At 42.2% G+C, this 27,265-nt stretch overlaps 1 protein-coding gene across 3 annotated transcripts in view; it reads left to right on the top strand.

The window, feature by feature from the left end:
* Nucleotides 1–27,265, top strand: part of LOC119738093 (semaphorin-1A-like) — a 52,837-nt gene that overhangs the window by 14,191 nt on the left and 11,381 nt on the right. For all 3 annotated transcript variants that reach the window (XM_038212827.1, XM_038212835.1, XM_038212844.1), the window contains exons 3-15: nucleotides 3,016–3,158; nucleotides 4,178–4,231; nucleotides 5,443–5,544; nucleotides 6,253–6,349; nucleotides 6,912–7,049; nucleotides 7,887–8,014; nucleotides 8,900–9,020; nucleotides 11,662–11,713; nucleotides 19,986–20,142; nucleotides 22,142–22,367; nucleotides 23,406–23,482; nucleotides 24,673–24,848; nucleotides 25,780–25,814. In XM_038212827.1, coding sequence (XP_038068755.1) covers nucleotides 3,016–3,158; nucleotides 4,178–4,231; nucleotides 5,443–5,544; nucleotides 6,253–6,349; nucleotides 6,912–7,049; nucleotides 7,887–8,014; nucleotides 8,900–9,020; nucleotides 11,662–11,713; nucleotides 19,986–20,142; nucleotides 22,142–22,367; nucleotides 23,406–23,482; nucleotides 24,673–24,848; nucleotides 25,780–25,814 — 1,506 coding nt within the window. The remainder of the gene's footprint in view (nucleotides 1–3,015; nucleotides 3,159–4,177; nucleotides 4,232–5,442; nucleotides 5,545–6,252; nucleotides 6,350–6,911; nucleotides 7,050–7,886; nucleotides 8,015–8,899; nucleotides 9,021–11,661; nucleotides 11,714–19,985; nucleotides 20,143–22,141; nucleotides 22,368–23,405; nucleotides 23,483–24,672; nucleotides 24,849–25,779; nucleotides 25,815–27,265) is intronic.

Below are 27,265 nucleotides of genomic sequence, written 5' to 3' on the forward strand. Positions count from 1 at the left end.
ACCCTATGATCTCTATGAAATGACCACTCTATAACAACGGATGGTACTCAGACTACGCACGGCACAAACTTCACCTCGCATGAGGTTGAGTATGATACGCTGTCCATAACACACGCACGTAGATAGTCATGTACATGATGTGTGGCAGGCTCCGGATTCCCAACTATCGAGTGCTGGTTGCTAATTCTGCTTATCTGCATTCTTTTCAACCGAATGATACTAGTGTGCACAAACGCCCAGAGGTTTGTGGGATTTTTTTACTTTAAGAAACGTGTTAATGTCAGCAAGTCAATTTATTCGAGTCAAGTCTCAAGTCATATTATTTCAATTCAAGTCAAGTCTCAAGTCATTTTTTTCCCAAGTCAACTCAAGTCCCGAGTCAAAAAAATAGCGACTCGAGTCTGAATCGAGTCCGAGTCAGCGACTCAAGTCAACAACACTGTTACTTGGATTCAAGTTGGCTCGGGTATGAGTTGACTCGGGTACCGTGAGGTGGACCAGAAATTACGGATTTCTAGCTGTCCACTTTTGAGGCGTCAAGAAAAGTTGTCAAAGTAAAACCCAAATTTCTGCTGGCAGGAAATTGACCGTTTTTAAAAGGGGGGGTTGTGACTTCTAAAATGTAAATTCCTCAGTGTAAGCAGGAAATGGGAAAACGGGGTTGTCCACATTCGGAGCATCAAGTTTGGCTTGTAAGAATTTGAGATTTTCAGTTGTCCACTTTTGAGGCGCCGGTCAAAATAAAATTCAAATTTCCGCTAGCAGAAAATTGAGCATTTTAAAACACCGGTGATGCAATTTCTAAAAACCTAAAATTCTACCAGCAGAAAATGGGAAAATACGATGTCCACTTTTGAAGCTCCATACTGTAGGTCTAATTTAAAGTAGAGCTTATTTAGGGGACACTAAAAATGGACAAAAACCAAAGCACCATTGTAAGACAATTTGGAACGGATCTTGTGCCAAATCGTATTCATTTATTTTTTACATTAAAAATGTAGATTGACTTCACCATGGCAACTGGCCGAGTGCACACCCATGATGAACCCAAACATAAAGGAACCATGACATGAATTTAACAATGGAACATATTTTGTGCAAGATTCCATTCCTCTGAAATACATGAAACCATGAGACATCCCTTTTTGTTTAAAACTTTTGTATAATGTGCTGTCACATTCCAAGTTTTTCCTGATGCATGTGTAATTAACTAATTATAAGGGCACTGTTGCCATCATGTCACATAAATAAGGCAACATTCTTCAGGGTTTTCTGTTCAAAGTGTGAGCCCAAAACTTTGCTAACTGAAAAGAAAATAAGTTTCTTTCTAATATAATATATGACCCCACAGTTTTGAAAATTGAGTATAAATTGGCATTAGTATAAAAACCAAAAAGCACCAAAACACGCTTGAAAATGGCTAATTTGGACAAGCGTACTGACTGAAACTAAAATTGTGCCTTTGATACTGATACTGATTTTATTGGCCTAGAATAGCAACGTGTCCATAAAAATAACTGTTCACTTCATATGTCTGCATAACATATAAATTACCTCATTCATATATGCGTTACATACACTGTGTTGCATACCACTGCGTTGCGCATAATATGTTCATGTAGGGTCAGCCTGCGTGCCTTGCTACTGAGAACTACAACCGCTCAGTCTAATGTCTAAAAGCAAAGCTTGCAGTTATCAAAAGGTTACACTGCAATTAAATTGTTTACATAGTACATACATGTTTTTTAGAAGTCGATCGTTTTCACTAATTACTGGCATGATATCCCTGCTATACTGTAAAGAAGAAAGGGTGCCCTGGCTTACACTACATTGTGGGGAAGTTTTTATTGTTAGGTAAATTAGAGTTATGGGGAGCATTTTCGGTCCCCACGAATGATCGTAGCGACGAGTGTACATATGCCCACACAACTACAGAACAAGGCTGTGTGCGTGTTTATGGTCTAAATTGAGGACACACACGTGCAATGTCGATGAATTGAGGACAGGAACTAAATCGAGGACAACCTCGATTAGAAAATGTTTACAAAACCAATGAGAGCTGTTGCAGAGTATAAACAAGGGAAAAGGGAAGAGGAACAACAGAAAATCCTTGATTTACACCATAAACAAACATGAGTGTTGTTCAGACTGTCCATGCCAACACACACTGCACGCTGCAATACACCACCCATGCACACACAGGACATGCCAACACAGGCAATTGATGGCAAGACAATATGCGGGGCATTGTCCAGTGCTGACCCGCAGCAAATGGCCATAAAATGCAGCGGACACTCACACAAGGCTGTGGATCTACCGTACAGGTCTCAAACTTCTGCTGAACCACATCAGGAGCCCCCTCTACTTTCAAGACCTCCACTTTCATGAAAATAGAGAGTACATGTACATGTATGTATGCCACCTGCAAGAGGTGGCCGCTGCCATGGGCATCCTGAAGACTGACTGTAAACATGGTAAATGGTGCTGCGCCATGAACTAGGCAAACACATATGCCAAACCCCATCAGATGCATGGCCAACTCATCTGTCCTCCGTTACTGCAACCCTACCAGTACTAAACCCAAGGAACAGTACAACACAAACAAATTCCTCAAAGAGTTGGTTAGGTATGCACAGTTGTTAACCCTAATGATCCCCATCCAGCCGAACTCCAGCACAAGGGTTTGGTGGAGTCCAACTGTTTATGTGTACAGTTTAATACCACCTTGGGTAAGGAAGATTCCTAGTAAATTTCTTACATTACAACGTAACAGGCTTTCTTCCAACGTGTCCTAGAGCTAGGAAAACAAAGGAGCTGTGCTACAAGACCTTAGTACGCCATATTATGTAGTTGAATACTCTAGCATCAATATGGGACCCCTTGACAGCAAGCAACATCCAAAAGCTGGAGATGGTGCAACGGCGTTACTCAAGCTTTGTGGGTTGAGTATCTGTCTTTTTACTCCATTTATGACTCAATAACTAACAATAATTTACACTGTCTTCATTTTTACAGGTTCGTCTGATGACCAAATGTGTGGCAGTGGACCGGGAACACAGCCCTACCGTGCCCCACTTGTTTTCAAGGATGATTTTTCAGAGCTTTATGTTGGTGGCCGAAATGTTTTGGAGATAGTTGACACATCCAGCTTCAGCATGGTAAGTAACATTGGTCAGAATGGCTGTGTTTTGTTAATGTTTCTAAAACGTCTTAGTTAAATGTTTCAACCATTAAGCCAATAATAAGTCTCCGGATTGTAGTGTGAGCAGCGTCACCGTAGCCATGCGCATCGGCAAAATTACATTGTTTATCAATGTAAGATGATGTCTCAAAACCACCAAACTCACTGGTTTGACTGGAATCCCGCTGCTGCAAAATTTTAACATGTTTAGATGGGGGTTACGAACGAGTGTAAGCTTTATGTGGCTAATCTGGGCTCCCAAATATTTTGTACTAAATTATTTTAGTCGGGCACCATTTGCACACGGTGTTGCAATGTTTAATCAGCCAGATGGTCATGTATCTGGAACCTTTAAACGCTTTTCAATTTATAGCGCAATATGTAAGGGAGCAGACTAATGACCAGCCTGGCAGCACACGCACGATGTCGATGTCGCTGTATGGTCTGACGTTACTGTTTTCCCTGATTTTTGTCGTGACTACTTCTCAAGCCTTACGGCCTTACTGAGGTCACCTCATAGCAAGCTCCACTCTGAAATATATTGTTGAGAGTTTTAAGGGGATCGAAGCGTCTTCTGCAACATCAGTTGACATTTGAAGAAAAAAAAGTAGGGTAAAAAAAAGCGCGTCGCCGCACCACTTTTTGGGCATGCTCCATACCAAAAACTGGCATTTTTTTGGGCTTTAACATACATACACCAGTACTTGCTTTGGATGGGTCCTTTGAGCAGTCCTTTGAGCACAACACTTGCTGGGTTGCTCTGGATACAAACCTGTGAGATGGTGGTTTGTGGGAATTCTAATTTTAATGTTTTGCCCAAATGATATACATTTTTGTAGATTCTGAGCCAGTTTTGATATTGTACATAATTTCCTATGCATACAAATGAAAGAGAGAAATGCTGTACATCTCAAGTACATCAGGTGGTTGGCGAAACAGTGACTTGCTGGACAAGATGAAATACATTCTTTTAATAATTTTTTTCTTTAATTGCAGGGTAGAGAACTTCACTTCAGTACATGTACAAACCCTCCACCTGAGAATGATCCGGTGAGACCATATCTTCGTTATATTCCATCAGCGTTATTATGCACTTACACATACACTGTTTTTGTACATGTACAAGTTTGTATGGGCAAATTGGCCAAAAAAGAAATGTCTTTTATATTAGGTACTTTATTATTATCATTGAAACAATTGTTACAATGATTTCTAAAGTGTAACACTTCTGAAAAACCAATCCTCATACACAATTTGATTTTTGTGTTTTCTGTTGAAACATGTCACATGGTGAATTCTCAGAGATGAGAAAACGAGGCAATGCGACTTCGCCTCCTGTTGCATGCTTTATGTACAATCAACTGCGAACATATGCACAGATACACACTTCCGCTTTATAGTATTGCACCGATGATGACATTTGAATCTGATGTTTCTGGATAAGAGCCATTTCAGAAAATCAAAATCAGCTTGTATCTGACGTGATAGTTTAATGCAGAACCCCCCCCCCCCCCCCAAAAAAAAATAATAATAATAATAATTACCAATAATGGGGTATTAGGGAGACATTCGTAACTTTAATGACCCCTAACCCCAATTTTACCTTATCCTGCACAGTTTTTAGATAAGAAATACTTTCTAATGTTGTGTAATGCCAAAGATCAGTTTTAAGGAAATAATAATGAGGTTAAGTGTTAACCATGATAACAAAGGTACTAAGAAATGCTCCATGCATATATGAAGATTGTTGTAATATTGCAATGCACCATACTTTAACCGTCCTATGCAAGCATACATGTACATGTTCATTCTGTGCCAAGTAGTCCTTTCAGTCAAAATCAAACAAGTGACTCTTTTCAACAGTTAAATGTTCAACAATTCCCAGCCTACATAAAGCAGGATTGACTGGTTGGGACTGTTTAAGTAACTTGATACAGCTAATAAGCTTTGACTCCAGGTAAGTGATAAAAGGGCTGTGACCACAACTTGCCTGCTTTGTCTGTTGACCCAGTTTGACTGGTCACCCTGCTTGCTTGACACATGATCTGACTGCTGGTGACTAGCCTTTGTTAAAAGTATAGCAGGAGAAGTGAAAGTGAACTTTGACTGTCTGTCACTGTTTAAATAGCAGGAGGGTTAAATGTCATGACTACATGTATTGCTCCACTGATTTGCATTGGCGTGGTGACTTGAAATGTTCGAGTAAATTTTTGATTTTATAAACAACAAAATGATTTTTTTCAAACTTTGTTTTTAAACAGTGTCCCTACGTGAAAATTATTCAGCAAATGAATGCAAGTTGTCTCTTTGTGTGCACAACTGGGACGCTGCCAGCGTGCTACTTTGTTGACACAACAGATGAGGTAGGTCTGTAAAGGTTTCAGTAAAACATGTCAAGATGACTATTGTCAAATACGAGGAGTAGGGTCTATATGACTGTTTTCTTTAGACCAAGGAGCAATCATTTAGATATGGTTGTTCTTGGTTCTTGGTTGGTTCTCCTAAATAATGTGCGCGGGAGTTGATAAAGGAGGCCAAAATGCTTCCCCCCCCCCCCCCTGCAGATCTCGGCCATCGAGTGACAAAAAATTATGAAATTCGGTACATGCATTGAACAACTTAATATGAACATACCCAAGAAATTTCATGACTGTAGGTTAAAGGACTTTAGAATTATGGCTAATTAGTTCTTCATATGCACCAATGGTAGTTTTGCTTTGTGTACACTACATACATGTATATGGGGAAATTTAGTTATCACGGTGCATAGCGCTGCAATTTTTTTGATGCGCGGCAACCTGTCGTCGGCATTTTATCTTTTTGGTATCAAAAGATGCGCAAGACTCGAGGCTAACCAGTCAAAAAGCTCGGGTCAGGGAAAATATTTTTTTGCAAGGGTATCGCAGAAAAGGTTGAGGGGGGCAGATTCCGCCCCCAACTCTTTGCAGAGGATTGATTGATATTTAATGAGTGGTTACCCAACATATTCAACAGGTAATACTACAATTTTACTGTGTTTCTTTACTTCTCAATGCAATTTCTATACAAAGCTTTTTGGGGTTTTTTTCCAGAATCTGTCTAAAGCTCCTTCAGACTTCAATGTTGACTTCGGTGAAGCAGCTCCCGTAGACAGCAACCAGAATATTTCATGGATGTATGTGACTGATGGTAAGCTGTTCTGGTCAAAGTATCTAAATTGCCATGATCGTAAGCATCTGTCTAATGGAGGGTTTGTACGTATAGAGCTCTGGATGAAACTTTAAGTTCAAACTACAGCATGTCCCAATAAACATTGTGCATGAAGAAGTCGCTGATTTGCTCAAAAGGTGGTCATACTAGCTAACCAAATTTTATATTATTTTAAAGCCTATGGTCTTGTTAATAATTGGTGAAAATATCAAGAAAATCCATCAATGCAAACCACAGTTTCTTTGTGGTGCAAGCAAATCATGGGTCGACCTGAGGCCGGCTTTAATAAACACATTTGTTTCAAGCAACAGTTCTTAATACAATAAGTGCTCAGCATTTCAGCATGTTGAGTTGTTCATTGAGCTCTTTGTAGGTGGGTGCTTGGGCAGTACAGCAGATGTCATCTGTGATGTCATTCCATGATGAGCATGCAGTGATAATTTGTGCCATTTGTGTAATATCTTTGTTTACATGAACAAGGAGACCTCATGTGCTCGTTCTGTGACTAATCGTCTCCCTTGTTTTCTGTCTCTTTATTCAGAGTCCAAACTGTTCACCGCCACTGGTAGACGGACCGGCCAGTCTGAATCTCCTTTCCGTTTGTCCAATCAGAATGGCTGTAGTAATGGAGCTTCTGACAATCCCATTAAATCAGACAGTTCTGAGGCTTGGTTGAACAGTAAGTCTTTATCCTCGGAGGAAAAAAAACAGGAGTGGAAACAGCAACTTGTGCATTTCTTGAACCAAAAAGAAAATAGTAGACATTTTGATGTTGGTGCAAAATTGAAAAAAAAGAGGCCCAAGTGTGGTCATGACAGACTTCAACCTGGACAACCTTTAAAACAGATGGTATAGGAAAGAATGTAGTATCCAGACGCAACTTCAGCAGTTGTGTACAAAGTCTATGGCGAGTCAAGAGCATTTTCTAAGTATATCCTAACAAAACTGGAAATGTTTCTCAGTCCCAGATTCATGGGGTTTTTTTTCAACATTTTTTCAATGACTGACCTTTATTTAGATGGCATAAGAAGGAAAATAGTGGCGTCAGGTTGCAACATTCTTTCCGAGGTATATACTGAAGTTTTCACAGAAGACCAAAACAGTACTTGTACCAGACTCAAATACAGAATTGATAGGCTTTGACTCAGACAATGTTTTATAAAAGAGTCTATGTCAAATACCCTCAACTTTTACGTCAAAGATTTTTTCAGACTTTGGTCTGAAATCAGATCGTTTGAATCTGAGAAAAATTGTAAGACTTCTCGTAGAAAGTAACACAGATGCATTATCTTTGAGTCCTTTCATCCAATTTTCAGACCTTTCTGTTAACTGGCATTCTCATCCCTGGAATTTAGAATGTACTCATCTTTCAAGATGGTCTTCTTTCGTGCCAGTCCTCCATGTCTCAAGTAAAATCTAAATTTGTACCCTATCTTTGCATGTAATTTTGGACAGGAGCAGACTATTTACATTGCAAACCATGCTGAGCGTTTGCCATGTCTAATTCTATTCCCAGACGCAGAGTATGTTGGTGAGCCCTTTTTGCACAATGGTTACGTCTATTTCACCTATCGCGAGTATTCCTCGGAAGACATCAATGCAGCGGGAAGAATCACTTACTCCAGGATAGCTAGGGTCTGTCAGGTCAGTTGCAGTAGTTTGGATTCTAATCAAGGCATCAACATATTTATTGCGGGATGTGAAATCAAATGATAATTTCTAAACTCAAATGAGTCTTTCGTATAATAAACAATTTTTATTTAAACAGTATTGCTCTAGAAGGATAGTGACTGCAAAAGGATTATTTTTTCCATGCCAATGAAGACCTGCACATCTAAGCCATTAATGTCAGTTCTATTTGCTAAGTAACACAACCACTCTCCTTCCCTTTATTAGTCAAAATGTTTCCTGTGTTTGTAACCAAGAAATTTCCTGCTACAGTAAACTCTCGTTAAGTCAAAGTGGGATAACTGGAAACGCAGTTCATCCCAAATTCATAAACGCCTACGACAATTTACCCATTCCTATTGGTCAAGAGCCCGTCACGTGGCTGGTCTTTAACAGATGATAAAGACCAACTGGCTGGTCTTAAAACACTTTTCCAGTGTCACATGAAGTTTGGACTCTATGAAATCCAGTGCCTTTTACCATTTAATTGGTTGAACGTTCACAATCCTGATGTACATGCGCAATACTTCCAGCAGGACAGTATTTCACAATGCACCGCCACAGCTGCATTCTGCACGACATCGCACAGTACGCGCGATGTGCACGCCAATCTCCATAAAAGGAGTTGTTTAAGACTTATTGGCGAGCTGGACACTCCATTATGTAGCTAGAGGGGGATGTTTCGAAAACATGAAGTGAAACTGTTGACCAAAATCATGCTTTTTTTTTATCCATTCCCTTGAGGATCGCTTTAATGGGAATTTACTGTATATTTATAACATTTAAAGGTACATGCAACTAGTCACATGTTAGCCTTGCTTTAGATCCTGTCCATTGCATCATATTTTCTTGTCCATGCAGAATGACACTGGAGGGGCACAGTTTACACAATTGGAAGGGGAGTTCACTACCTTCAAGAAAGCTCGGTTGGATTGTTCCTTGAAGCAGGCTGACGATTTGCGGTTTGAATACAACGAAATCCGTAGGTTACCGTAGAGTGCTGTGATTCCATTTGTTGCCAAACTTGCCATAGGGAGAACTATAATTACAACAAATTGTGAAGGTTACCCTAGAGTACTGTGATTATAATGGTGCCAAACTTGCCATATGGAGTACAACAAAATCTGAAGGTTAACCAAGAGTATCGTGTTTCCATATGGTGCCAAACTTGCCAATGGAGTACTATGATTACAACAAAATCCAAAGGTTAATCAAGAGTACTGTAATTACAACAAAATCCATACGTTGCTATGGAGTCTGTGATAACAACAAAATCCATAGGTTTCCCCTGAAGTACTGTGATTGCAACCAAATGAATTGGTTGCCCTAGGATACTGTGACCACAACAAAATCTGTGCATGTGTGTTGCCATGGAGCACTGTGATACAACAAAATCCATAGGTTTCCCCTGGAGTACTGTGATTGCAAAGAAATCAATAGGTTGCCCTAGGCTACCGTGATTACAATGAAATCTGTGCATGTGTGTTGCCATGGAGCACTGTGATTACAACAAAATCCATAGGTTTTCCTGGAGTAATGTGATTACAACAAAATCCATAGAAGTCCTAGGGTACTGTGATTACAATAAAATCTGTAGGTTGCCCTGGAGTAGCATGACTACATTGTCTGTTGGTTACCCTGGAATATATTGATTACAAAATCCATAGGTTTAATTTATACAAAATCCATAGGCTATAAAGCCCTATAGAGTGCCATGACCTTTACATGTAGGTTGCCCCGGAGTACTGTGATTACAGCAAATCCATAGGTTGCCCATGGCTACTAGGATTACAATGAAATCTTTAGGTTGCTCTAGAGTACTGTGATTACAACAAAATCCAGTTGTCCCGTAGTACTGTGATTACAACAAAATCCATAGGTTGCCCCAGGCTACTGTGATTACTACAAAATCATTAGGCTGCCCTACATGCCCTATATTATTGTGATAACAACAAAATCCATAGGTTAATGCCCTGGAGTACAGTGATTACAACAAACTCTGTATGTTGCCCTGGAAAACCACAATAACATCAAAATCCATTGGTCATGCCAGGGCATCGTGATAACAACAAAATCCATGGAATTTTAGCTGGAGTGTTGTGATTATATACGAAATCCTGAGGTTGCTTAAGAGGACGATGATCACAATGATGTCTTTAGGTGGTCGTAGAGTACCATGATTACAATGAAATCCAAAGGTTACACTATAGAGGAGTGTGATTACAGTGAAATACGTAGGTTGCCCAAGAGTACTGTGAACAAGACCGTAGCTGGCTAAATGTCCTAGAGTACCACTATTACACCAAACTCCATAGGTTGCCCTAGAGTACTGTTAACAACCCATAGGTAAATGCCTAGATTACTGCTATTACACCAAACTCCATAGGTTGCCCTAGAGTACTGTTAACAACCCATTGGTAAATGTCTAGATTACTGCTATTACACCAAACTCCATAGGTTGCCCTAGAGTACTGTTAACAACCCATTGGTAAATGCCTAGATTACTGCTATTACACCAAACTCCATAGGTTACCCTAGAGTACTGTTAACAACCCATAGGTAAATGCCTAGATTACTGCTATTACACCAAACTCCATAGGTTGCCCTAGAGTACTGTTAACAACCCATTGGTAAATGCCTAGATTACCGCTATTACACCAAACTCCATAGGTTGCCCAAGACTTTGAACAAACCAATAGGAAAATGTCCTAGATTACCGCTATTTGAAGCTCCATAGGTTGCCCTAGAGTACTGTTAAATGCCTAGATTACTGCTATTACGAAATCCATAGGTTAACGTTGCACTAATAATATTACAGTGACATCTGTAGATTGCTCTAAAGTATCGTGTTGCAATGAAGTCTGTTGGTTGTCCTAGAGTGCCATGATTACAACGAAATCTGCAGGTTGCCCTGGAATACTGTGATCAACAGAAACATGTCTAACTATGCCCAGCTGCATATGAGTGGTTTCGGGCGATTTGTCTTTTTAGCAGTCTTGCTACATCCTGCGATTATGAGTTTCTTGTAGCAAAATTAACCGTTGAACTTTACACACGAATGAGCAAGGAATGATAGCTTTCATGTGGTAAATAACGGTCATCTCTGAGATTCCTTTTGTCACTGCAAAGTTATGCTTGTTTGGGCATTGGGTATTTGTCCATTGAAAATGCTTTTCAAGGTATTTCTCATTCAAGAACAAATTTTCTGTTTTGATAATGACACCGTTTGTCAAATCAATGATAGCCCCACAATCTCAAATATCAGAGTGTTCCAAAAAGATTGTTTGGGTTTTTTTGTATCAGATTTTTACTTAATCAAACAACTAATGTGAAACAAAACAACAAGTGATTAATGACGGCCAGTAACCTTGAATCAGTACATGTAAGTGCAACAACAGACACATTTTTGCAGGGTGGGTGGTACTCAGTTGCAGTACTTACACGTGTAACTTAATGGCTACTGTTTTCTTTGAAATGAGAACAAAAAGTGAAGAAAAAACAATACACGAAAAGTAAAACACACACCAAGAGGTCAAGTTTGAAATGACAGTAATACGATACTTGCTTCAGGTTTCATTTAGATTTGCCTAAAAATTTCAAATTTTAAATGTTTGAATTTGCAGAGGGGACTTACAAGTCAGGCAAGACCATTTTTGCTGTGTTTACAACACCAAGGTAAGTATGTGACCAATTTAATAATACATATGAACATCTCAACCATCACTGAAAAGAAAGAGGCGGTCACACCGGTGATGGGCTGAGATTGGTTTTATTTTAAATGGGTACTTGGCCTGGTCTGGTCCTAGTATAAGCCTGTGTGGTCTGTGTAGTATGTGAGGTCTGTGTAGTCTGTGGTCTTACAAGAGGAATAAACACAAAGGGAACTAATAAATACGTGCACATGCCTAGGAAATCCTAATCATATCATAAACATTAACAACATAAACGTATGTCACTATAATCAGCCCAGCAATATACACAACATGTTTACATAAACCCAAATATATGGAGGTAAGGGCCAAAACACTTATAAATTAACACTGGATTTACAAAAGGGTCCCTAAATATCCCCAGCGAAGAATTAACCCCATGCAAATGTGTGTAGGTATGACATGGCATGTGATTCCAATATAAATCAGTACAATGAACATTACAACCCAAATCTAATAATAAACATGATAAACGTGAAGTGAAATCCCTCCAAATATCGTATCAAGATTAACCAAAATTATACTCACTTTCAGTAATTCACGCAAAGGGGGTATTTATAATTAACCTGGTGATTGGATTATAAAGGCAAATGATGATTTGGAGTCATTAACAAGGATTTTACGGACTAAGAATTATCTGGAAACAACGTGATTCGACAAGGATTTGGCAATTATAACAGTCAGTCACAAGAGGGCGCTGTTGTGCACTCCAGTGGCGAAGACGCTTTCGCACAGCCGCCCCTAAATTTGGGCACTAAATTTATGGAATAGAAAGCATCGGAGCCACTACAGTTCTCACTCAGAGTCCATTAGGGCTGGATCTTTGTCGTTTTCCTGGTCATCCTTGACACCTTCATCGGTGACTTCTGGGAGTCGTATCAGGCGGGCGACAGGGCGAGTGTAGTTCTTCCTCACTCTCACGCTGGCAGTGCGCACACGACCATCTGGTCCAGGAAAGGTGTCGACGACTCGTCCGATGGGCCACTGAGCCCGGCTAAGTGCAGGATCAACGATCATGACAACATCATCAGGCTTCATCTCTGCACCGTCTCGTTGCCACTTCTGTCGTATCTGCAGAGAGGGTAGGTACAGCCCGATGAAGTGCGACCAAAAGTGATCTGCTAACACCTTGCTGTGTTTCCAGTGTCGTCGGCTGAGTAGGTCCCTTGCTGGGTAGACAACTTGTGGCAGCGCTGCATCATGTCGTCCCATCAAGAGGAGGTTCGGGGTAGCTGGATCTAGGTCGGCAATGTCTGAAGAAACATAACCCAGCGGTTTTGAATTAAGAATACCCTCAATTTCTATCAGAACGGTGCGCAGGACTGGTTCGGGTACAGCCTGACTGAGGACGACTCTCAGGCAAGCTTTGACAGACTTTATCTCCCTCTCCCACACGCCACCAAAGTGTGGGGCCTTCGGTGGGTTGAAGACAAACTTGACTTGTTGTTTGGAGAGCTCTTCTTTCAGTCTGGGTTCCATGGCAGAGAATGCCTCATGTAACTCTGAAGCTCCGCCCTTAAAGTTGGTACCACAGTCGGACAGTATCTCGAAGGGCTTCCCTCTTCTGGACACAAACCGTCTAAAGGCCATCAGGTAGGCGTCAGCACTGAGACTTTCTAGCAGGTCAAGGTGCACCGCTCTGGTAGTCATACATTTAAAGATAATGCCCCAGCACTTCTCGGTGCATCTCCCTGTCTTGATTGTCATTGGCCCAAAACAGTCAACGCCGGTGGAAAAGAATGGCGGCTTGTACAGTCGCAGGCGTGCTGGTGGCAAATCTCCCATCTTTGGTACATCAGGATTGGCTCGCCATCGTTGACATCCGAAGCATTTGCGCTGATGCTTGCGAATGGCCTCTCGTCCTCGCAGAACCCAAAACTTGCGTCGCATCTCTGCAAGCACATGCTCAGGCCCGTAGTGAAGTAGTTTCTCATCATATTCTCGGATCAGAAGTTTGGTAATAGGATGTGCTGGATCCATGACGATGGGATGACGGGAATCTTTGGGGATGTCTTCCGCATGCCGTAGACGCCCACCAACATGGATGAGACCAGTGAAATCATCATACTCTGGAGCTAACTGGAGGAGCTTGCTATCTCGAGGAAGATCCCTTCCAGCCTTAAGAGCAGCTAAGTCATCAGCAAAACTTCCTTGCTGAGCACGGCGGTACAGTAGCAGCTCGATGTTGGCTCGATCTTCAGCACCCAACTCAGGTGGGTCACCAGTGTCGGCCGCCCCATCACGATGCTCCTTGGTAGCCATGATGAGGTCCTCCCACGTGTCACATTTGGAAAGGTCGGGAGGATCTTCAGGATCCACAGTCACAGCACCACAGAAGGTTGACTTCTTGTACTCAGAAACATCTTCTGGTGGTGTGGCCGGGTAGACAGGCCACTGGTCAGGAGGTGACAAGAGGAATGGGGGTCCGTCTCGCCATCTGGACTCTTGGGCAAGCTCCATCAGGGTCTTGCCTCTGGTGAGGTCATCAGCCGGATTGTTCTTGGTATTGACGTAGCGCCACTGTTTGACATCAGTGAGGGTCTGGATCTCCGCGACTCGAGTGCCGACGAAGACCTTATAGCGACAGGATTCAGACTTCAGCCAGGTGAGGACAGTTGTCGAGTCGCTCCAAAGGACAACATACTTTACAGGTAAACTCAACTCTCTCTTGAGTAGCTGGCACAGCTGAGCACCAGCCAAGGCAGCCGATAGCTCCAAGCGTGGCATGGATAGCTGTCGTTTGGGGGCAACCCGGGACCTGGCCATGACGAAGCTGACATGGATATGATGGTGTTTATCTTCTGCTCGAAGGTAGGCTACAGCACCATAAGCTCTCTCTGATGCATCGCAGAAGATGTGGAGTTGGTAGCTTGATGGCTTAACATCTACCGCTAGGGGTGTGTAGCATCTATCCAACTGGATGTCGGCCAGTGCTGGTAGCTCCATTTCCCAGGCCTGCCATTGGTCTCTGATGGCACCAGGCTCTAGAACGTCGTCCCAGTTGCACTTGGTTTTCCACAAGTCTTGGACGATCACTCTGGCTCGGGTAGTGAACGGAGTGAGATAGCCGATGGGATCATACTGGCTTGCCAATATTTTGTACATGTTCCTCATGTTAAGGGACTCGTAGTCGACTGTTCGGTGGCAGTACTGCAGGTTGTCTGTGCTGCAATCCCACTGCAGTCCAAGGGTGGCCTCAAGGGAGTCATTGTCACCGTAGGTCAACCAAAGTTCACAGCCATTGGACCGAGCATCTGGTGGGAGATCCTCAACTACCGTAGGGTCGTTACTGGCCCACTGACGTATCTCGAACCCGGCATCGGCCAGTAGGTTTCGCATCTGATGGACCAGGTGCTTGGCTTCTCTGGATGAGGGTAAGCTGTCCAAGCAGTTGTCGACGTAGAAGGACTTGTCGACTGATTCTGCTACTTCAGGATACTGCTCCTTGTGGTCGCTGGCATGCTTCCTGAGTGCGAAGGTCGCACAGCACGGACTACATGTGGAGCCGAAAGGGAGGACCTGCCATTCGTGTATCTGTGGTTCTGCTTCCACCTTCAGGTTTCGCCACAGAAAGCGAAAGAGGTGCCTATCTTCTGGTAGAAGTCGCACCTGGTGGAACATCGCTTTGATGTCTCCGGAGATGGCTATGGCGTGCTGCCGGAAACGTAGAAGCACGCCGATGAGGGAAGCACCCAGTTGTGGTCCGGGAAGGAGATGCTCGTTGAGCACTTGGTTATTGTACTGAAAAGAACAATTGAAGACCAGTCGGTACTTCCCATTGTGATGAACAGTGTGGTGAGGAATGAACCAAGATTCATCAGACATTGCGGCTTCATCATCGGTTAGAACTCGCACATGACCTGAGTCGACCAGCTTTGTGATAAGCTCGTTGTGCTTTTTCGCCAGTTGTGGGTGCTTCTGTAGCCGCTTCTCTGCTCTCCTTAGTGTAGGAAAAACTGCATCTTTCGTTACCTGGAATCTGTCTCCATCCTTGGTTCTCAGGAGGGGCGTGGCATAACGTTGCACACCATCAAGGCTGACACGGGTGGTTTTAGACCCCAGCATCTTAAGAGCATACTGGTCTTGTTTGGATCGGGTGACTTCCTTATCATTGGCGTAAGGGAGCACATCTGCCTGCCATAACATCTGCACATGCTGCAGGAGGTCATTTGTAACCGGGAATGTGGATGTCTTGAAGACTCGTTGCTCCAGCTGTAGATCATGATTCCCAGTGGGTCCTTGGAGGGTCCAGCCAAGCCTTGTGTAGATAGCAACTGCTGCACCACGGGGTCCAGATCTTATTGGGCATTGGGGGATGATAAGATCTGTTTGGTCAGCTCCAAGGAGTAACATCGGCGATGCCTGGTTAATCACTGGTAGCGGCAGGTGACGGAGATGGTTATACCGCTGCTGGAGAGCCTTTACTGGATATGTGTACACCGAGAGACACAGATTGCTGGCAGAGAAGGCTCCATTGATGGTGTACTTGATGTGGGGCTTTCCCTTGGGTGACACCTGCAGAGACCTAGCCGAACCTTGGCATTCGACTATGTCATCACGGACAGTTCTAAGGAGGACCGTCTCTGGCTGGCTTTTAAGCTGTAACTTCTCGGCTGCTGTCTAGATTAGCATACTTCTCTCAGAACCGTCGTCCAGGATAGCATATGTCTCAATGGTGCCAGCGGGGCCATGAAGGAGAACTGGCACAACCTTTAACATCACACCATGCGGACGGATTGGCCTGTCAACATAGACATTCAGACTTGATGTCTGCACTCTGAAGACATGACTGGTAGTCTTGTGAGCGGCATCATGAAGTACAGTTAAGTGTACTTGTTTGCAGGTGTGACATTGCTTCTTGAGGGTACACTCATCGGGCTTATGGGCACGACCGCACTTCCAACATCGTCCCTTGTCCTGGATCCAACTGACGATCTGATCAGTGTTCAGCTTCTTGAGTTGTGGACATCCACCCAGGTAGTGTTCCTTATTATCACAAAAGGGACAATAAGGCTGGGGTTTGTACTTCGGCTTTGGTACTGTCATTAGTACTGCTGTTGGGGTATCCTTCCTGGATATTCGCTGCTCCTGGTATCGCTGCGGTCTTGGGTTACTCAAAGTATGCCCGGACACTGCTCTACTGTCAAAGCTGTGTGACTGAGATTTCCTACGGAGCCAACTTGCAAACTGGGGTAGGGTGTAGGTTTGACTACAGTTTGACTTCAAGATGCCCTCCTTCAGGCAGTGCTCCATGAAACTCATCCTGTGGCTGGGGGCAACCTTGCTGAGAAGACGGTCGACGTGCGAGCCACAACGGAGTTCAATGCCGTCAGGACCTTCCAGGGATTGTAGCATCCCCACAAGGGAGAGGACATCCAGGGAGAACTCCTCAAATGCTTCAGTATCACCATACTTGATGGCAGGGGTGGCCATTATGGCTGCGATCTCGCACTGGACGAGCTGTCGGGGTTGGCCGTACTTGTCGGTAAGAGCAGCTAGGGCCTCAGTGTAGGGCTGACGAGTGTACTTGGCAAGTTTCAATGCTCTACCACCAAGTCGGTCGAGCATCACCTGGAACTTGTATTGTTCTGTGAGGTGTGGATGGACGTTGATAAGGTTGTCCAAGGCCATGCGGAGTAAGGCAAATTCCTTCTCTCTTCCATCGGAGAATCTTGGCAGAGCCGGCTTGGGAATTCCATAGGACGAAGCTACAAGGAGGTCAATGGCTGTTGCACCGGGAACCATCGGAGGGGAACTGGTGGGAACAGGTTAAGCTTGATGTGCTGAGTGTGGTGACATGTGACTGGTTGTCATGGGTGCATGTCCATCAGCACAAAATGGTGTGGGGTGGCCACTGACTAGTGTTGTCATCGAAGGAATCTGTGACACTGCAAAGGTTGTAAGACTTGGGATGGCTCGAAGAGATGTATCTGGTACGGTACGGTTCTCTACGGGAGATGTAGAGGGCACAGGTTGTGCAGAAGTACACACGGGGATTGTACCCTGGCTTGTCGTAGTAATGGTGACATCTGTCAGCGTTGTATCATCACTGATCATGGCGCTGATGGCTTCAGCTTCGACTAGCTCCTGTTGAGCCTGACGCAATCTGCGTTGACGTGACAAATTTGTAGATATGGCTTCACGCTCTCTCAAAGCCTGACGCTCTATTTCTTCAGCCTTGAGTCGAGCTTGTCGAGCTTGGTCATCAATACGATGGAGTGCTTGGTCTGCAGCCTCTTCTTCCACTAACTGGTGCTGCAACTCCTCAACTCGAATCTTCTTTCGAAGAGTCCGCATCTTTGCTGTGTATTTGTCACTCAGACCAGATAGGTGGGAAGCGACGGAACTATTAGACCGGTTGCTGCGATGGGAGGAGTGTTCGCTGTTGGCCATAGCCACATTACCTGTATGGCCATTGGTCGGTTGACCGAGAACGTCATCTTGTGGTTGAGACATTCTGGAGGTTGAAATGGTGATCCAAGGGTCGCTGGTTGTAGGATCCCGGGTTTCGGCACCATGAAAAGAAGGAGGCGGTCACACCGGTGATGGGCTGAGATTGGTTTTATTTTAAATGGGTACTTGGCCTGGTCTGGTCCTAGTATAAGCCTGTGTGGTCTGTGTAGTATGTGAGGTCTGTGTAGTCTGTGGTCCTTCAAGAGGAATAAACACAAAGGGAACTAATAAATACGTGCACATGCCTAGGAAATCCTAATCATATCATAAACATTAACAACATAAACGTATGTCACTATAATCAGCCCAGCAATATACACAACATGTTTACATAAACCCAAATATATGGAGGTAAGGGCCAAAACACTTATAAATTAACACTGGATTTACAAAAGGGTCCCTAAATATCCCCAGCGAAGAATTAACCCCATGCAAATGTGTGTAGGTATGACATGGCATGTGATTCCAATATAAATCAGTACAATGAACATTACAACCCAAATCTAACAATAAACATGATAAACATGAAGTGAAATCCCTCCAAATATCGTATCAAGATTAACCAAAATTATACTCACTTTCAGTAATTCACGCAAAGGGGGTATTTATAATTAACCTGGTGATTGGATTATAAAGGCAAATGATGATTTGGAGTCATTAACAAGGATTTTACGGACTAAGAATTATCTGGAAACAACGTGATTCGACAAAGATTTGGCAATTATAACAGTCAGTCACAAGAGGGCGCTGTTGTGCACTCCAGTGGCGAAGACGCTTTTGCACAATCACTTTATTAAAAGCAAATCAAAATTCAGCCATTTCGACGGTGTTTTCTCAAAGTGGCAAAAACCTCAACATCATGCAAAAAGGTCATTCCGAGATAATCGCCTTTGAAGTTAATCATTTTTTCAAAACACCTTTTTGACTAGTTTTTAGTTATGGATTTAGGAAATTCTTGCATTTTCAAGTAACGTATGCTTTGTTCTTTGCTAATTCAAAGTTGTTTATTAGAAGTCTCTCAATTAAACTGTAATTCATTAATAAAGATCAATAAAGATTTTGTCCACTTTGTGAAAACAGCAAAACACAGAGGCCTCACTATTTTGTCCCATAAAGTTGTACACACTTTTCGTCACTTCGTGAAAACATAAAACGTTCTAAGAAATTGTTACATTTGCGCGTCTGACGTCACTGCAGCGCGTGCGCGCCTGTTCTTTATCAACATCGTTCAGGACATGCGCGTCCAATCCCATCCTAATTTGTGTGTAGAGAAATGCATTGTTCCTCTGGCCCTGCTAACGAGGTAAGTTTCTGTCACTACATGAAAACAGAAAAATACGAATTTCAGGCATTTTGTCAAATGTTTGTTTACGATAACTACACAAGTAAACAATATTTTGCTTTGAAACTCGGCCAAATTCTTCTCTTTGTCAAGTGCAATAAATTGGCCAGCCAAACTCAATTTGGAGGTTTTTGTCACTTCGTGAAAACACGCGTCAATTTTGTTACACATGTTTGGGATACCCTGTACCTTGTTATTAGATCTGTCATTTGCATTGTTCCAATGTCATTTCTGGAGTTTTCTGTAATCCTCTCATACTGTCTACTGCAAAACATCGTTTTTGAATTGGATGAATCTTTTAGCACAAACCAGAGTGCATGCTGTGGGTCTAGCATGCCCCATACAGGACAATCTGAGTATTGCTGATTTTAAAAAGTTGTTTTCCCAATGAAATATTCCAACTGATCGGTCATGATATTTGCACGCACTGTTTTCTGTTTAGGCCCGATGTTGCCAGCTCAGCTGTATGCGTATACAATGTGGATGAGATCGAAGAGCTTTTTGACCGTGGAGAGCTCAAAGGACAGCCAGGAAATGGATTGTTGTGGGCAGCTTTAGATGATGCTAACAAATCTCCCAACTTTGACAAACTATTCAATGTAAGACAATTTTTCCAATTCAAGTTTTCTGAAACGTATCAGTTCTTGAGTGGAAATAGGATAGTTCTCTCACTTTTTGGAAGAAATGTTGCACCCTGACACCATTTTTTTCTTCATATATCACCTCAATGAATGTCATGTAAAAATGATGATAAGACATGAATCTGGGACTGAGAAACATTTCCAATTTTGTTAGGAAATACTTAAAACATTTTCTTGACTCTCCATAGACTTTGTACCAGTGATGTAGTGCCTTGATGATGGGCCTTGGCCTTAAGGCTGCCTTAAGGCTGGATTTTAGGGCCTTGGCCTTGGCCTCGAGGCTTGAGGGCAAAAGCCTTGGCCTTGGCCTTAGCTTTGAGGGTTCAGGGCCTTGCAATTTTGAGTCAAGGCTCCTCAAGGCCCATAGATTTTTGCATTTTCCAGATAAATCTGTTCGAAATTTTGCTGTTACCATTTTAATCGTATTACCATGGAGGAGGGAAGCACCCTGTAGATTTGTGTGTTGGGCACACTTTCACTTTTGTAGCATCACATTTTGTTACCATTGTAGTAGATTTGCTGCAAAAATATTCCGTACACTTGTGGGGCTAATGAGATGATCACTTTAATTGCATATAACTATGGAATAGATCTGATTGGTTGTATATGTCTCCCTGATAAGTGCTAAAGATTTGCATGTATCTGTTTTAGATAATGCTGATATTTCTGACCATGTTGGGCCAGCAAATAAAAATTTCCCAAATCAGTTTCTTGGATCCCCCTTTTGTTACACTTGGGAGAATTGTGTGTCAATGTAGAAGTATATCATTATTTTGTTTAGTTAAACCATATTGAAGACCTGAACTTATACTTTAATAGATACAGTGCAGTCATAAAACGGTGTAGGCCTATGCGAGCATGTTGATTGCAATTAAAGAAATGTTGTTCTTCGTAACGAGCAATTCGTGATGATTAGGGCGGATCCAGGGGGGCCAAAAGGGGCCATCCCCCCCCCCAAAAAAAAACGAAACCATTTTTTTTTATGTGACGTCGTAATAAAGGCAGGCAATGAGTACACCACCATCTTTTCCTCAGAAAACATCGGTTAAAATGGTCAGAAATTGCCTCAAATCGCACCACAGAGCATTTCGAATCCAAAAAATTTTCGGGGCCCTTAAGCGGGCCCCGAAGCCCAAGCCGTAATTTTTTGACCCTTTTTTTGGGGGGGGACCAAAATTTCTTCCCCCCCCCCCCAAATTGTGTTCTGGATCCGCCCTTGCGTGATGATGTGTCACTCATGTGACTATAATTACAAATGTAGTTCTATATCAGTGGTCTTTTCATAAAACAGGGCCTGGGCCTTGGCCTTGGCCTTGAGGGTTAAGCCTTGGCCTTGGCCTCGAGGCTTGAGGGTCAAAGCCTTGGCCTTGGCCTTGAGGGTCAAAGCATTGGCCTTGGCCTTGGCCTTGAGGGTCAAAGCCTTTGCTCCAACACTGCTTTGTACACAATCGTGGAAGTGTCGTCAGGTTGCAACATTTTTTTCCCATTTTTACCCCTCAACAGAGAGGTTCGAGGGGTATTGTCATCGCCTATGGCGTAAGTCCGTATGTCCAGGCAGCTTAGTTTCCGGGTGATAACTTGAGTTAGAAATGTTGTTTGAGATTGTAACGTTGGTAGGGGGTTGCCCTTAGGTGTAGGCAAGTTGGGATTGGTTTTGAGGTCAAAAGTTCAAAGTTCAAGGTCAACCTGGTGAGTTAAAGGTAAATGGTTTCCGGATGATAACGAGTTAGAAATGAGATTTTGGTGTCTAACTTTGGTAGGGGATTGCTCTTGGGAGGAGGCAAGTTGGGATTGGTTTTGAGGTCAAACGGTCAAAGTTCAAGGTCACCATGGTGAGTTAAAGGTAAATGGTTTCTGGATGATAACTTCTGTTCGAAATGAGATTTTGGCGTCTAACTTTGGCATTGCCTCAAATCTCTTATTGATTATTATTATTGCTATTATTATCAATTTTCAGTGCAGTGAACTATTCGTTCCTTTATTGGATCCTGACGTAACTTTTCTTCAAGATTGGGCATTAATGAACCTACCAGTCCCTAATAAACGCAACTACATGGATGAATCTACCAATGACTACAAGAGAGACTCTGATGCGCCATTGTTTGTGCTGGATGATGTACGCTTCTCACAGATTGTTGTTGATGAGAATGTGAACAACATGGATGTCATGTTCCTTGGTACAGGTAAGCCTCATGACCTTGAAGCTAATTCCTTTCGTTCCTTCTTAAAAGGCCTGCTTCATAACCCTAGCTCCCTAGCATGATTTACTATGAACCACACCCATCCTGGCAAATTCCAACACCATATGGGAAACTGCACACACATATTTCTGACTTTGATTCTAGAGGTGTGCCACCCCAATGCAAAAGACTGTCCATTTAGGGGTACTGTACCCATCCTGGCAGATTCCAACAAAACATGCTGTTTGGGTTTGATGGGTTGAGCTGTACTGTGTGTAGTTTAAATTTCTAACATGCTTCGATTGTCTACTAGAGGGTACAAAATTATCTAATGATTTAGTCCAGAAACTGTAACTATCAACCCCATGGGATTGATAATTAGTGAGATATGATAAATGGAGTCTAAAATTAACAGGGTCACGTGAACTTGACATTACAGGAGACATTTGTTCAGGCCAATAGAATGCAGTGTGCAAAAACTGGAATCATACCTTATCCATTGTGGAGATATTCATGGCCACAAAATTGCTTCTATTAAATATTCATGATGTCATTACCAGGTAATACGTAATTTATCATCACATTACTGTAGAAATAAATACAAGTATGGACTGTCTCTAGATATGTAACGTTTTAGGCCAAACAGCTGGACAGATCTCAAGATGTAGGAGTAGGATGACAATAAAGTTAGTTTGATATTGGATATTGGACATTCACATTCGTTAGTACAGGCAATGTCTATGTTGCTGTTTGGATATTGGACATTGGATATGCACATAGGCTTGCACAATGAATGTCCATATTTTATTCAATATCCAAATCAATCCAAAAAACATCCCTACATGTACAAATTTACAATGTTCGGCATGTTTGGAATATTGCTAATTTGCAAAAATTACTGTAGTACTTTAGTTTAATACTGTCCTCAAAGAGTTGCACGTGTATCAAAATGGGATGATGAGATTGGTTGACCATGTAGCCAAGTCCTATTTATGAGCTCCAACCTACGATTGGTAATAATCTTTCTGTTGATGTTGACAGAGCGTGGGACAGTCATCAAGGCCTATGTTAATGACTCTGGAGCTTTTCTGGTTGAGGAGGTAGAGTTTAACATGGAGGTAAACAGCTAAGAGAAATGACTAGGCCTGGGCGAGTAGTGGATTTTCCTACCCGAGTACTAACAGAAATTACACGCGAGTGGACGAGTACTCACAAGTACTTTACTAATTAAAACAGGAACAAAATGGCAAAAACATTACTAAGCGTCAACCAACCCTTAATTTTGCAAATGAATCAAAGATAGAATTTCACTCGAGGCTTCTTGCTGTCTTCAAAAACAGTAGACTTTCTGATCACAGTGTTGAAGATAAAAACATGAAGATACAAATTCCTTTTATAACCAAAATATCAATTGCTGCCGGTGAGTAGCTACTTCTACTCACGCCAGGACGAGTGCACGAGTAGATAAAAACTGAGAGTAGAACAGCGAGTAGCAAACAGTACTCGTGAGTACTCGGGTTACTCGCCCTGCAGCTGATTTCATGAAACCTTACTCAATGGCACAACTCTACTTGCGCCAAAATTTATTGCATAAGTTGCGCAACATTTCACGCTGGGCAACATTTCAATTATGTCACATTTCACAAAAGTCGGATAGTGCATAAATCTTAAAGTTACATTAGCTGTAAATTAAAAGTCCATGACTTGCACAATAAATTATGGCGTAACTTGCGCAATTATTTTAGGTGGCATAAGTTGTGGCGTAGCGACTGAAAATAACATACATTGTATTTTACCATCAAATCGGGACTGTCGTGGAGCCTGTTATTGCACAACATGGTCGATACAAGACACTCGCAACTAATTTTTAGAGTTGCCCAACAATTCCGAAGAAAGTCGGACGAAATAATTTTCAAAATGGCAGGCTGAGGTGATGCAGAAACAGCCATTTCTAGCACTATCAAAAAAACTTGCCTAACCTCCGAACCGACCATTTCGGTTCGGTTCAGTTTGGTTCGGAGGCCATGTTTGGCTATTTTTAAATTGGTTCAGTGGTTCGGCTACAGCACTAAACGTGCCTCTTTATTTCAAGTTGCAAGGCTTGTCAATTTTGCCCTCAAAATCAAATGCTTTATTCTCTTGGTCATGCAGTTCTCTAGTGACAAATGCATTCCAATGTCATTGTTCATCTCCCATGGGACCTGTCTTGTGAATTGACCAGGGATTTGTTTGTTTTTGACTTGATTACGTTGTCTGAGACAAGGGACATACATGTACATGTACAGTATATTGTTTCCACTGTTTCTAGCTTCCCATCACGAACATGGTGAAAGGGGACAACAGCCAGCCATTCATCAGCAATGGTAACTGTATGTACCGGTACATGCTGCCATCGCGCTCCTGTTCAAACAAAACAGCCTGCGAATGTGAAGAGGACCCTTACTGTGTCTGTGATGACGGTAATTGTATTGCAAGGACAAATGAGTGAGTGTGCATGCTATGTCATTGTTTACATGTTACTATTACTGGAATCCGTATCTCATCATCTCTATCCTATCCAGAGACACTTCTTTTCATGTTATTAACATTCCTAGCTTCTGATCCCACAGAGTGATTTTCAAGAATCATTTTCTAATTCCTGCGAGCGCTCAACAAAAAAATTTTCGAGTTGACTCGCGCCGTAGCGTATATAACAAAACACACTGACCTTGAGGAGCACCGTTCTTCACAAGCACTGAGATCTGCACACTCTAGGTGGCGCCCAGCTTTATTTGTGCTGCGCCGCGCAAACAGCAATTTCCAGCACGAGCGAAATCGAGTGAACTTGCCAATGATGTCAAAATTATGTAACTTGCCCGTTCCTGCGCCCTACTGATCTCTAGTCCTGCTCTTTGTCTTGACTGCTGCATCTTGAATGCCAGACGCACTCATCTTCAATACCCTTCATGCTCTGAAAGAAAACTTCTACACAAAAATATATTGAATATATCTATAACATAAATCAAGCAATGTGCACATACCCAAACTGCAAACTCTGATTTGCATAATATGCAAATCTGGCCCTCGGCCAATGGAAAATGAATATTCTTCACTCATGTTGTAACTTCATTGGCCTCATCAACTGGGAAAAAAAGTTTGTATCGTTAATTCAAGCACTTTTTTACACATGATTTTCCAGTGTTGTCATGGAAACCATTTCAGAGACTTCACTCAAAAACTGGAATAGAATAAGACATATATATTCGACATAGACAAGGAATTTAGTTGTTAAAAGTAGGTATACAAAATTCTTTTACCTCCGAACTTGAATTCTGTTTGAGAAGAGCAGTGCTGTGATTTTGAACTATTTCCCCCCCCCAAAAAAAGATAGCATTTTGATTAAACAACTGCCCATTGAAATTGTTTTCTTTTGCAGAGTGGGCTCACCAGGGACGTGCAACTGTGTACCAGGTTGGTTCCAGAATTTGCTTATAAATGTCTATGATAATGGTGTGCCATTTTGTCACAAAGTATGATTTACTGCATTAAAACTCATTCATGGATATTATCACATTAAACAAATCTCTTTATTGAATTGCTATCTCCTATTTGCCAACACTAGAATTCTGGATTTATCTGCAACGCAGCCAATGACAAGCTTGTGTTTAACCCTAACAGTCCTGAATCCTCCAATTTCAATATAATATTGCACATCCCCTAAGGAGTTAAGGCTATTGACTACATTTAATAGCATGACATTCTGCTATTCTGCAGTAGAATTCCACAAAACACACTTATACCAAAGGTTAACATACACGTATGTACATCAAAGGAAGGCAACAATCGTTCTTGGTCATATTTTCTGTTTTTCTTCAATCTTAAAATATAACAAATTCTTTCTGGTAAGAAAGTGTCCTGGCACCATTAAACTCCTTAAACACAAGTTGGCAAAGGAAGAAAAGCAGTCATTCCTGGAAATGAGAATGAAATTTGTTTTCATCCCGTTGATATCATCATCACCTTCTATTCTCACGGCGTTAGTATTGGACCATCGTTTACTCATACAATCCAATTTCATGGATTAATTACAGAATTCTTATACCACACCTGTTTTGCATTCTTATACCACACCTGTTTTGCATTCTTATACCATACCTATTTTGCATTCTTATACCGCACCTGTTTCGCATTCATATACACTGTACCACACCTGTCTTGCATTCTTATACCATGCCTGTTTTGCATTCTTATACCGCACCTGTCTTGCATTCATATACCACACCTGTCTTGCATTCTTATACCACACCTGTTTTGCATTCTTATACCACACCTGTCTTGCATTCTTATACCACACCTGTCTTGCATTCTTATACCACACCTGTTTTGCATTCATATACCACACCTATTTTGCATTCTTATACCACACCTGTTTTGGATTCTTATACCGCACCTGTTTTGCATTCTTATACCACACCTGTTTTGCATTCTTATACCGCACCTGTTTTGCATTCTTATACCATACTTTTTTTACGAGTTATGTCAGGAACCGGTTCCAGATTAGGGAATCGGGTACCCGTAACCAACTTTACAAATTACTAAGTACAGTGTCGTAGCCAGGAAATTTTCAGTGGGGGGAGGGGCGCTGGGGGGGCTGGAACATTTCATGGGGGGGCGTCATGTAGGGGCGTCAATCGCTTCTCAAAAGTGGGGGGGGGGGGACATACCTTGATCAGAAGTGATGCGAGCGCGAAACACGAAGCCCTTACGGCGTGGGGGTTCGGGGCCCGCTTAAGGGCCCCGAAAAAAATTGGATTCTAGATGTTCTGTGGTGTGATCTGAAGCAATTTCTTACCACTTTCCTCCATGCTTTAACTAATATTTTCTTAGCAAAAGATAATTATTTGAACATTGTTTTCGAGGTT

This window comes from Patiria miniata, unplaced genomic scaffold, assembly GCF_015706575.1.
Source record: "Patiria miniata isolate m_02_andy unplaced genomic scaffold, ASM1570657v1 HiC_scaffold_10, whole genome shotgun sequence".
Taxonomy (NCBI): Eukaryota; Metazoa; Echinodermata; class Asteroidea; order Valvatida; family Asterinidae; genus Patiria; species Patiria miniata.